General features: G+C 62.6%; 1 protein-coding gene across 5 annotated transcripts in view; it reads right to left on the bottom strand.

Moving 5' to 3' along the window:
• TBC1D16 (TBC1 domain family member 16) overlaps positions 1-9,506 on the bottom strand; it is a 61,414-nt gene extending 51,908 nt beyond the window's left edge. For all 5 annotated transcript variants that reach the window (XM_029927593.1, XM_029927596.1, XM_029927594.1 and 2 more), the window contains exons 1-2: positions 9,269-9,506; positions 5,803-6,388 (exon numbers count right to left, since the gene is read on the bottom strand). In XM_029927593.1, coding sequence (XP_029783453.1) covers positions 5,803-6,388; positions 9,269-9,446 — 764 coding nt within the window. In that variant the 5' untranslated portion in view covers positions 9,447-9,506. The remainder of the gene's footprint in view (positions 1-5,802; positions 6,389-9,268) is intronic.
• Positions 9,507-11,662: the final 2,156 nt, after the last annotated feature.

The following is an 11,662-nucleotide window of genomic DNA, read 5'->3' as shown; positions in this document are numbered from 1 at the left end:
CACCGCCCAGGGGACAGGCCACCGCCCAGGGGACAGACCACCGCGCAGGGGACAGGGCACCGCCCAGGGGACAGGCCACCGCCCAGGGGACAGGGCACCGCGCAGGGGACGGGGCACCGCCCAGGGGACGGGGGTGGCAGACCCCCCCGAGGGCTTCTGCAGTAACAGGCCTGCCCGCCAGCCCAGGGTAAGCCCGTCCGAGCTGGGCAGGAGTTTAACTGGCTGTCTGTTTCCAAAACTTTTTTATACTCATAAAACGAATATAATCACAGAATAACATTTTTTAAAATTGAGAAAAGAAGGGGCGCCTGGATGGCTGTCAGTTGAGTGTCCGGCTCCAGCTCAGGTCATGATCTCAGGGTTGGTGGGTTCGAGCCCCGCGTCGGGCTCTGTGCTGACAGCTCAGAGCCTGGAGCTGCTTCGGATTCCGTGCCTCCCTCTCTCTGCCCCTCCCCTGCTTGCACGCTGCCTCTCTCTCAAAAATAAATAAACACTAAAAAATTTTTTTTAATTGAGAAAAGAAACACATTACTCATGATGGCAAATTATCTTCACACACGGCACATCTGCCTCAAGGTGGGGCCGCACGTCCGCTTAAATTTCTATCAGTCGATATTGCATAAGATTAAAAAACATTGGACCTCAAGTCCTACCAGCCCCATTTCTTTTCTTTTTTTTTCATGTTTATTTATTTTTGAGAGAGAGAGAGAGAGAGAGGCAGCACAAGCAGAGAAGTGGCAGAGAGAGAGGGAGACACAGAATCCGAAGCTCCAGGCTCCGAGCTGTCAGCACAGAGCCCGACGCGGGGCTCGAACCCACAAACCGTGAGATCACGATTTGAGCCCACACTGGGCGCTTCACCGAAGACCGAGCCCCAGGCGCCCCTGGCCAGCCACAGTTCTGGAGCTCCTCAGCCGCGAGGGGCCAGTGGCTCCCGCCTGGGAGGGCAGGGATCTGGAGGAAATCTGGCGTGGCAGGAAGTTCCGGTGGGCGCCCCTGCCCCGTGGCCTCACCCACGCATCAGGCCCTTCCAGGGTCTTTAATCAAAATGTGCATGCAATGTGCCCCCTGCTTGGGTTCGAGGCCCGTGGACCTCGGTGCCGCAGCCCGCCTGGTGGCACCGAGGTCCTAAACATTTGGGAGCCACAGAGACTTCCGGAAGCCGGGTGGAGCCTTCGCCTCAGGAAAATGTGCACCCGTCCAGAAAGCGGCATGAGCCCTCAGGGGCCCCTGACCCCAGATAAAACCCCTTTGTCTCCGAGGGGGAACCAGACTTGACTTGTCTCGTTCTCGACTGTTGGATATTTAAATTCTTTCCCCCTTTTCTCCATCATAAAAAGTCCTGTAATGAACATCTCCGTGCAAATGCGCTTTGTCTCGTTAGTTCAGACGATTTCTTAGAACGTGTCCCAGAAGGGGCGCCCGGGGGCTCAGCCAGCTAAGCGTCTGACTCGGGCTCCGGTCATCAGCTCATCGTGGGTGAGTTCCGGCCCCGCACCGGGCTCTGTGCTGGAGCCTGTCTTCAGATCCCGTCTCCCTCTCTCTCTGCCCCAGCGTGGGCTTCCTAGTCTCAAAGGTAAATAAAAATGTCAAAAAAAGAGAGAAAGCAAGAAAGCGTCCCCAAAGACAGGAGCGTGTTCCGCTCCTCCTCCACCCAGCCCACGCACATCCCGGGAGGGGTGACGGCCGGCCACACGGGGTCCCCCGGGGTCCTGCTGTATTACACCCTCACCCGCTGGCCCTTTGGGTCGGACCGGGTAACATTCAGGACAGAAACAAACAACGGGCTGGCCACCGGCCTTGCCTGGCCGTCATCCTCACCTGCATGCCAGTCCCAAGCCCTGATTTCTGACGCCGTGGGAGGCACAGCACTGGGGAGCCACAGAGCTCAGCGGGAGCAGCAGCTCCCCCTCTCCTGGCCACCCTGAGCACTGATTTGGTCAAGGGTTGTAGGCCCCCGCTGTGCTGGGAGCTGGGGGTAGGGTAGAGCAGGTGGCTTCGCCATCTAGGAACTGGGCTCTGCCCAGCTGTGCCCTACAGGTAGCAGGCGAATGGACACTGCCCTTCTGTGAACCACCCATCAGGTAAGGAAGTGCTGGAGGGACTCTCAGATGGGGGCGCGGGGGGCGCTGGGGGGGCCTCCATCCCCAGCCAGACTCTTGCCTCCACTGGCAGTTCTCCGGTTCTGCCGCTAGAGGGACCTCACGAGCCAGCGTGCCCACACCCCTCTTGGGGACCCCTTCCCAGTCAAGTTAGGAGCATTGGCACCAGGAAGGGCGATGGACGCATGCCAGTCCTCAAAGCCACGCCCCGCTGCAGGGGGTCTGCCCCCACCAGTGCCGGCACTCTGGACCTCAGCCCAGACGCCTCCTCGGTCCAAGGCACAAGGACCACACCCCTCTTCCTGCGGTCCCCTTCAGAGCTGCGGTTCTCAACCCACCTGCACACCGGAACCCCCTGGGGGCTCGAACTCCAACCCTGCCTGGGCCCCCGCTCCCAGCAGCGCTGGCTTAGTCGGTCTGGGCACCACTCGGGCATCAGGCGTTTCCAAGGCTGCCCAAGGTACTCTCCCTCGCAACCAGGCAGGCCCTCAGCATCCAGTCCGGCCGGCCGTTCAGTCGGGTCCCCAGCCCCATCACCGTGGGCATGCGGGGGACGGGAGGGGGCCAGCGGCACCGTCTTTGCCTCCAGGGCCCCCAGGTGGTGGGGGAGCAAGAACGGCACACGCGTCTCAGAGAGAAAAGACGCAAACGTGGGCTCCGAGGGGCTGGCCCGTGCCCGGATCTGGCTCCCGTCCACCCCAGCGCCGTCCAGAATCCGCATCTGCTCTTGTAAGCCCCCAGCGACCTGTCACGCACGGCTGGGTCAGGAACACCTATAGGGTCCTGCCTGCGACACAGGCTGTTCCCACGTCACCCGGAGGCAGGAGGGAGGCGGGGCCCGTCCTGCTGCAGCGCAAAGTCGCAGCCTGACTGGACTGATTCGGGCCAGAAGAGCAGGCGTCACGCACGTCCAGGGCTCCGCGGTGGAGGAGGCGCGCACCTCGACCACACCGCCCGCCCTCCGGGAGGCAGCTCTGGGCACAGACCCTGCGCTAACCTGGGCGGGGCTGGGGGCCGGAGAGCAAACCCGTGGCTCCCGGAGCAGTATTACAGGAAGGCCTCCCGATGCGGCTGGCCGGGCCCTGCTCCCACACCCCTGCTTTCCCCTGGGAGTCTGTGCCGCACAGAGCGGGCCCTCCCATCCAGCCACAATGTTAGTCGGCCACGGGAAGGCACGGGTCCGACACCTGCGGTGACTCGGACATGATGCTCAGACACAAAAGGCCACGGACTGTGTGGTTCCACGTACACGGAACGTCCAGAGCAGGCAAACCCACAGAGGCAGAAGGCAGATGGGGGGAGCTGGGACTGGGGGAGGGGACGGACCCCTTGGTGGGCGCGGGGTCTTCCTGGGGCGAGAGCTGGGCAGCGGTCTTAGCTGGACACCGCTGTGAATGGACTAAGCACCACGGAATGGCACGGCTTTAAGCGGCTACAGGGGCAAAGGCTAGGTCTGCTCCACCGCCATTAGGAAAACAAGACCGTCTCCCCTTGGCCGCCCTGCCTGGGAGGGGTGGTCAGAGCCGTGGGGGAGGGGAGCTCTCATCCTCGGCACGGAGACACGGGGCACGGTCACTCGTCGTGGGCGGCTGTCCTGGCGATCGTGACTGTGGGGCATCCCGGCCTCCCCCACCAGGCCCCGAACACACCCCCATCCTCAGTCGTGACCACAATGTGTCTCCTGTGGCCCCAGGAGAGAATCAGCTCTAGAAGCATCTGGAACTGCCCGGGCCTCAGGAGCATATGAGAGATCCCCCATGGATTCTCATGGGCAGCCAGGGTGGAGAACCAGCAGGCCAGGGGGAGGGAAAGAGGAAGCCGGGGGGATTCACTGGGTAACCCCACAGAGCGGCTGTTACTCTCCCCATGTCAGGAACGGGGAGACGGAGGCTCCAGGAAGACCCGGAGCTTTCCCAGCCTGGTGCCAACCGCGCCTCCCAAACTCCCAGATCCAAGCTCCTTACATGATCGGGGCCCCAACGGGTCCGTCACTCCAGGTCCTGATTCGGGTTCTGCCGCTAAGACCTCAGCCACGAGGCCACAGGCCCAGCACCCCGGCTCAGAGCAGAGAGGGGAGCTGGGAACCTGTCCCTCCGCTTGACCCTGGGGGTGCTGGACACACATCCCTCCGCCTGGACCCTGGGGGTGCTGGACACACGTCCCTCCGCCTGGACCCTGGGGGTGCTGGACACACGTCCCTCCTTTCTCTCCACCAAGATTAAGGGGTTTCTGGACACCTGTCCCCTTGGGCACCCACAGGTACCGCTGCACTGGTAGATGGCACCACCAGGGGGGGCTCTGACCAAGCCCCGCGGTGGGAAGCCAGGCTTAGTTCCCAGTCTGGCTCCCTGGGGGGCAAACCCCACACTGGACCAGCCGGCCACTCCCCCTGCCGTGCGCCCGGCTCCGCAGTACTGGAGACAAGGTTACCGGTCCGCCCACAGACTCTAGTGAACCACACCTTATTGAGGGGATAAAATCAGAAAGGATTCCATCTCAAATTCTTCTCTCGAATTCCTTCTTTGCGTCCGGCTTACACCTGTCCTGTGTGACCTCCCGCACTCTGGGTCTGGCACAGACCCGGCTGGATTCCAATTCCATCGGCCAGCGAGCTGGCTTTGTGACCTCCGGCAAGTCATCTAACCTCTCTGAGCCTCGCTTTCCCTCCCTACAGATGGGGGCGACGCTAGACTCCACCTCCCGGGGTGCAGGGAGGTTGTGGGTGATCTGGGGCACACGTGCCCAGCGCTCAGGCGAGGCTGGACCCTCCACACCTAGCACGTGCAGGGCTCACAGCTCGAGTTCAAGGATTTGTGCCGGCTGAGTAACACCAGCACCTGATACCAGCACCACCACCGTGTCCCTAGAATCTGATGGGGGCGGGGACCCGGGCGTGGGAAGAGGCTGCGGAAGGCAGGGGTGGCCCGTTCCGTGCAGCCCCCGCTGCTCTGGGTTCGTGCTCACTGCCCACAAGCCCTGTGCCCGCCTTGAGGCCCCCTCACGATGCCACGTGGCGGCAGCTGCAGGCTTTGACACCCCTCCGCACCAGGTGCAGGCCAGGTGAGGTCACTTCTGACGCACCTGACCACCGCCGGTGTCACCTGGGCCCGTGAGGCTGCCACTGTGCCCAGACATCTGGCCCCCCCCCTCCGAGCTCTCAGGCTGCGGAGTGAATGCCACCACCACCCCCACCCCCAGGACGGTGTCCAGCCTCCTACAGCTCGGGGCTCCCCCTCCCCCACCGGTCCAGAGGGCCGGCCACGTGCCTGGCTTGTCTGCAACGGCAGAGCTCGGAACCCGGCCGGGGACCATGTGCCGCATGCCGCCAGCCAGGGGCCTCCGAGCGTGCTCTCTGACAGCCGACAACCTGCTGTCCCCCCAGCAATACGAACGGGGACCCCAGGACTCCTGGGCCTGGCCCCGAGGCGTTCAGTCTGGGTGACGGGGCAGGTCAGACCTGGCAGGTGAGGCTGTGGAGGGGAAGGGAAGGGGAAAGAAGGTGGAACCCTCCGAGCCCTGCCTTGCATCGCCTCACCCATCCCCTTGGGCAGCGTCAAATGACAGAACGCGGGTGCCAAGGTCCTGGCGCGGGGACAGCCGGACCCTGGCAGGGCGTGACACACGCGGCCCTCAGCGCTCCGGGGGACACAGCCATGACACACGCGACCGAGCGGGCCTGGGGGTTGATCTCAGGACTCACCTGCTCTCGCTGTCCAGGAACACGGAGCCGCCGCTGTCCACAAGGGCGGTGCTGATGGGCGAGAGGCAGAAGGGCGAAGAGAAGGCGTCGGAATCCGAGTCGAAGGAGCTGTCCCTGCTCACGCCCTCGGCTGACAACTCCGGGGAGCCCTCTTCCTCGCCGGCCGGAGGCTCCCGCCCCTCCTCGGCCCCATCCTGCGAGCTGACGGCCGACAGGATCCCGGGGTCGCTGTGGGCTGGTGGCAGGGCCACCTCCAAGCCCTGGACCGGCTTCTCCCGGTCCTCAGAAGGGGGGTTAGGGCTGACGGGCATGGCATCCCTGACGCTCTGAGCCGCCACCGCCGCGGTGTCCTCGTCTCTGGGGATCAGGGCGGGCCTGACCTCCGTAGGGGAGGGCTGGCGGGGGGCCCCCAGGCTCTGGGCACGCCGGCCCCGCGGGCGGGGCGCCTTGCGCACCGGGGAGCTCTCCGGGGTGATGTAGCGGAGCGCCTCCTCGTCCTGCCGCTGGATCCTCGAGTTGGGCACCCACGTGAGGATGAGGGTGCTCCCCAGCACCTCGTCCTTCTCCACGCACAAGCACAGGTAGCCTGCGAGGGTCAGGAGGCAGCGGGTCACACACGGCACGGCTGGGGAGCACGGTCGGTCGGGTGGGAGGTGCTGAGAGCTGTGGGCATGTTCTAAGCACCACTCAGCAGAGCGGGCGCCCCGCTCCCGAGAGGGGCGGCTGCCGCTCTTCCAGGCCCGGGAGCCCGCCTCCGGCTCAGAGCCCCAACCTGCCCCCTGTCTGGTGACCCCTGAGTTCTCCCCACATCTGGGCGAGCCCAGGGGCCCGGCTCCACCACCACTGGGAGGGACGGAGGCTGCAGGCTTCATTTCCATTTCACACAAAATAAATCCAAAGAGGGGAGCCTGGGCATTTCCAGTCATTCATGGACTCAGTATTTCCTCTTTTTTCTTTTTTTAATTTTTTTAAGGTTTATTCACTTTTCAGAGATAGAGGGACAGAGAGAGGGAGACACAGAATCTGAAGCAGCTCCAGGCTCTGAGCTGTCAGCACAGATTGTGACATGGGGCTCGAACTCACAGACCACGAGATTGTGACCTGAGCCGAAGTCGGACGTTCAGCTGACGGAGCCCCCAGGCGCCCTGATCAGTATTTCCTCTTTAATGCAGCTCTTTGGAAGAAGGGCCCGTCCTTGATGTCAAGCACGGGGCGGCTGACAAGGACAGAGAAGCGCAGTTCCCCTCCGAGGTGGCAGCGAGTGGGGGCTCTCTGGGCTCCTGAGCGCTCAGTCTGGGGGGAAGGCGGCACTTCCTGCCCTCCCAGGACATGCTGATTCCCGGGCCTATCATGCCTGGTCTCTGCAGGAGCTGGGCCCTCACCCCTCTCGGGGCTCTGAGAATCGGGACCAGAGTCTCAGGGCACCGTTTCCGTTTCCAGGAAACTCAGGGCCCGTCAGCCAGGGCAGGTGAGGCCCAGTGTCTCCACACCCTCAGGTCCTGTGGCTCGGGGATCGGCCTCGGCCCCCCAGCCTCCCGCCCCTCCCCCGCCCTGTCACAACCGCATCACCATGAAGGTGCTGCTCCTTCTGACTTCGGCCAGAAGACTCACCCCCACTCTCAGACCCAGCCCGAGAACCTCTGCCTCCTCCCCTCCAGTGCTCAGAGTTGCTCCTGTGGCCGGGCATCCATGGCCACGTGCCACAGGGCATCTGTGCCCCCTGCCAGAGCACACTCCGGGGATGCAGGACCCTGGGATTCCCCAGGGCCCCGTGCTCCCAGGGCCTGTCCTGAGCTGGGTGGGGGGCTGCAGACGGGCTGGGGTGCCCACAGGAGCAGGCCCGAGGTCCCTGACAGGGCCGAAGGGAGCTGGGCTGCAGGTCGGCTGTCCTGCTTGGAACCTGCAGGACCTGATGACTCCAGACCTGCACCTGACCGTCTGGGTGACTGTAAAGACAGACCTGCAGGAGGAGGGAATGCTTCCCAAACCAGTTCATTAACATAATCTAAACTTCTTGTATTTTATTAGCTTATTGATTCAGTATTTGGGGGACACACAATTTGCATATAATAAAGTGCTCAACCCTGACTTTTAGATGTTTCAAAACCTGGTATACGGCCTCTGTCTGAGCCGGGGAAGGCAAGTCCCCAGGCCACCACCAGGCGCACAGGGGACCCAGAGCACCCTTCGGCAGCCAGGGGAGGCCTCGGGAAGAAGGAGGAGAGCCCAGAGCCTGCGCCAGCCTCACCCCTGCCCTGCGCTAGTGTTGGGAGTGGGCCAGCCTCTCTGAGCACCAGACTCCTTGCCCACCCCTCCCCGGGGGCCCCGGGACACTCTCCTGAGGTGAACGCACAAATAAAGCAATACGTTTATCTGTTGCAAGTCATCTGCACAAACGAAAAGGGCCACACAGGACTTGAGGGTCATTTCGTCCCTCCCACGGGGGGCAGCGGGGCTGAGGGAATCACCAGCCGGCCCAAGAGCGAGTGCAGGGCAGCTATGACCGGACCCGATGTCCTGAGACCTGCCCCCCGCCCGAAGGACAGCCACAGTCAGCTGCGTGTCCTGGAAACAGCACTGAGCGCTGTGACCGGGCCCCTCCGCGCCCAGGGCAGCCGGCCGTCACTGCAGGGCTCCGGGCGCCCCGTGAGCCCTGGGAAAACATGCCGTTTCTTTCTCTGTGACGTGGCAGAGGCAAGCAGGACGAACGTCCCACCCAGGGACTACGGAGAGCGCTCGGGTCCCCGGGCAGGGCCCCAGGGCCACACGGGGAGCCTGCATCTCCCCGCTGCAGGCTCCATTGGAGACTTTTCTTCCCTAATTTCCCGACAGTGCGGCTGGAGGACGGATCACAGAATTGGTGATTCCCAGGCCTACCTAGCGCTCCCGCCGGTTCTCGGCCCAGCCTCCCGGCGGCCGGAGGGACGCAGCCTCAGAGGGGCCTGGGGTGAGGGCGATGCTCCTGCCGCCTGCCGCCTGAGGGGCCCCGGGCGCTGGCGGGCACCCGGAGGAGGGCTGCCCGCGTCCCCCTGCTCGCAGCAGCCCTGCAGCGACCTAAGGTCTTCTGAGGTGGATTCCCCTTAAACCGTCCCACCCCCCCCCATGTGTGCAAGTTAGAGGTCACTGGCCTGTTGGAAGATGGGGAAACCAAGGCAGCTGCTGGGTCAGTTTAGAAAGAAAAGCCACCAGGGGCGCCGGGGGCTCAGCTGGGCGAGCGTCTGATGCGGGCTCAGGTCACGATCTCAGTTTGTGGATTCGAGCCCTGCATCAGGTTCTGTGCTGACAGCTCAGAGCCCGGAGCCGGCTTCAGATTCTGTGTCTCTCTCTGCCCCTCCCCTGCTTTCGCTCTCTCTCTCCCAAAAATAAACATTTTAAAAAACTTAAAAAAGAGAAAGACAAGCCAAGCCCCAGGCCTTCCCCTCCCCCCAGGCCTGTGACCCCGGGCCCTCCCCTCTCCTGGGCTCACCTGGGTGGTGCTCCCCCAGCCCCTGCAGCCCCTGGGGCGGGTGCACGCAGACATTGTTCTTGGAGTAGATGATCTCCCCATCCAGGACGGAGGGGGACCCGCCACTGCCACCAGGGGTGAGGGTCAGGAGGTCCGAGGCTTTGGAGGAGGCCCGGCGAAGGAGACGGCCCAGAGACATGGTGCGGGGGGTGTTTCCATCCTCCGCAGGCTCGGGCCCAGGCGGGGCTCGTCCAGATGTGGCTGGGGGAGAGAGACACAGAGGGGCGCATCAGGCCAAGGTCCTGGGCCTCAGCCCAGCAGGCTCGGAACAGCTGGCGGCTCACGAACCACCGGATCAGGTCCAGCCAGCACGAGGCCGCGGCGCTCTGGGCGTCTGGGGCCGGGTCCTTCTTAGGGGCGCAGGCCCGCTGGCCTCCGTCACTGGGCACCCCAGCGGCCCCTCCCCGTACGACAACCAAACACGTCTCCAGGCATATGTCCCCCCCCGGGGGTCCAACCGCCTGTCTAGAGGGGGTCTGCCCCCCGCAGTGAGCTCTAAAACTGCCGGACTTCTCTTTGCTCCGTCTTTACCCCTGTGTCAGCGCCAGGGAGCCCGCCGGTCCTGAACTCCTCACCCCTCGAGGCGCTCCCCGGGGAAGGTCCTTCCTGCGTCCCATCCTTCCCAGCCTCCCTCCCCCCCAGCCTGATGTCCCAGCACGGCCACGGGTCGCCTCAGCCGGGGTATCACAAGCAGTGTTTGAGGGACCTGAGTTTTCTTACAACCCGTTCTTTAAAAAAATAGGATAGAAATAAAAGGACTCGGGGCAGGACAAACACGGAACTCCCAGAGGGGCCGAACAGCAGGACGGCCGTTCGCAGGGGCTGGAGGTGACGGCTGATGAAAGGTTCTCCCTCTCGAACGAACGCCCAACCACCGGAGGCCCGGGCACGAGCTGCGTGCACCGACCAGACGCTTCCCGTCGGTCCTGCTCGGAACACAGACACTGAACGGAGCCGGGGGATGGGCCGCGGGCGTGAGCGCGTCCGCATAGACAAGACGTGGGTGCAGGGCCGAGACCACGCCGGCCAGGCAGGCGGGGAGGGACTGAGCCTTCCTCCCTGTGACAGGAAACACCCAGCAGGAAGCCAGGATGGTGAAATCCCGGACTGGGGAGGGAGAGGCAAGATGTGGCCCATCCGCACAGCGGGGCGTCACTGGGTGCTCGTCCTGGGCCGCCCGGGGCTCAGGCGGTCGAGCGTCCGACTTTCGGTTTGGGCTCAGGTCATGATCTCTCGGTTCATGAGTTCGGGCCCCGAGTCCGATTTTGTGCTGATGGTGCTGAGCCTGCTTGGGGTTCCCTCTCTCTCTGCCCCTCCCCAACTCATGCTGTCTCTCACTCTCAAATATAAATAAACGTTTAAAAAAAATAAAAAGAAATGAAGATTCGTTTGGGTAATATACTTTCATGTAACTCATTATTTCTCAAATAGGAGCTCAGCACATAACCAAAACGGCACAAATCACTGAGCTGTTTCAATTCCTTGAGCCTCCGAGTCTGGTGTGCGTTCGCACTGAGCACGTCCCGGGTCGGAGCAGCCCGCTGTGGGGGGGCCAGGCTGGCGCCCCGCCTCCGGTGGGGCCTCCAACCCTACTCCTCGGTTAATCCTTCTCACAGCTCTCAGCTGATTCTGAAAACCGAGCCAACGTTAAGCGGAGATGCTTGCCACCGTGGAGGATAATCAAAAGAATGTGCTGGAAGCTCTGGAAGGTCCCAAATACAAGCGCTCACGATGTTTGCGGATGAGAAATCAGGCTCGTTCGGGCATTCGGGTCACTCAGGGAGCAGGGAGCCTAAGACCTTTGTCCCCTGTGCTCCCACCCCAGCCACCTGGCCCCCAGTTCCGGCCCCAGAATGCCCTGCGGAGGACGGTGTGCCCGGGCCGCGTCTGTCAAACACTAGCCTCAAATATTTACTCTCTTTACACAGCTCTTATTTCCGAAACGCATACGTGCCTTTGTGAGCCTCTTCAATCAAAACTAAACCGAGTTCCCAACCTCTACGCGCTATCCAACCACAAGAGGAGATTCCTTGACTAATTTTTTAATATTTTTTTTTAATTAGGAAACATGGTCAGAGAAGTATAAAGAAGATACCAGTTCCTTAAATCACTCGATCCAAAAACATTTGTGTGTTTTCTCCTATCTTCTGCACCTGTCTGAAACACAAAAACGGGGGCGCCGGGGGGCTCCTTCGGTCAGGTCATGAGCTTGAGCCCCAAATCCAGCTCTGGGCTGAGAGTGCGGAGCCTGCTTGGGGTTCTCTCTCTGTCCCCCCACTTAGCTCTCTCTGCCCCTTCCCCTCCTCCTCTCTCTCTCTTTCAAAAATAAATAGTGGCGCCTGTGGGGCTCAGTCA

This window comes from Suricata suricatta, chromosome 17 (assembly GCF_006229205.1).
Source record: "Suricata suricatta isolate VVHF042 chromosome 17, meerkat_22Aug2017_6uvM2_HiC, whole genome shotgun sequence".
Classification (NCBI taxonomy): Eukaryota; Metazoa; Chordata; class Mammalia; order Carnivora; family Herpestidae; genus Suricata; species Suricata suricatta.
Note: the sequence above shows the minus strand (reverse complement) of the source record. Positions and strands in the feature narration are given on the sequence as shown.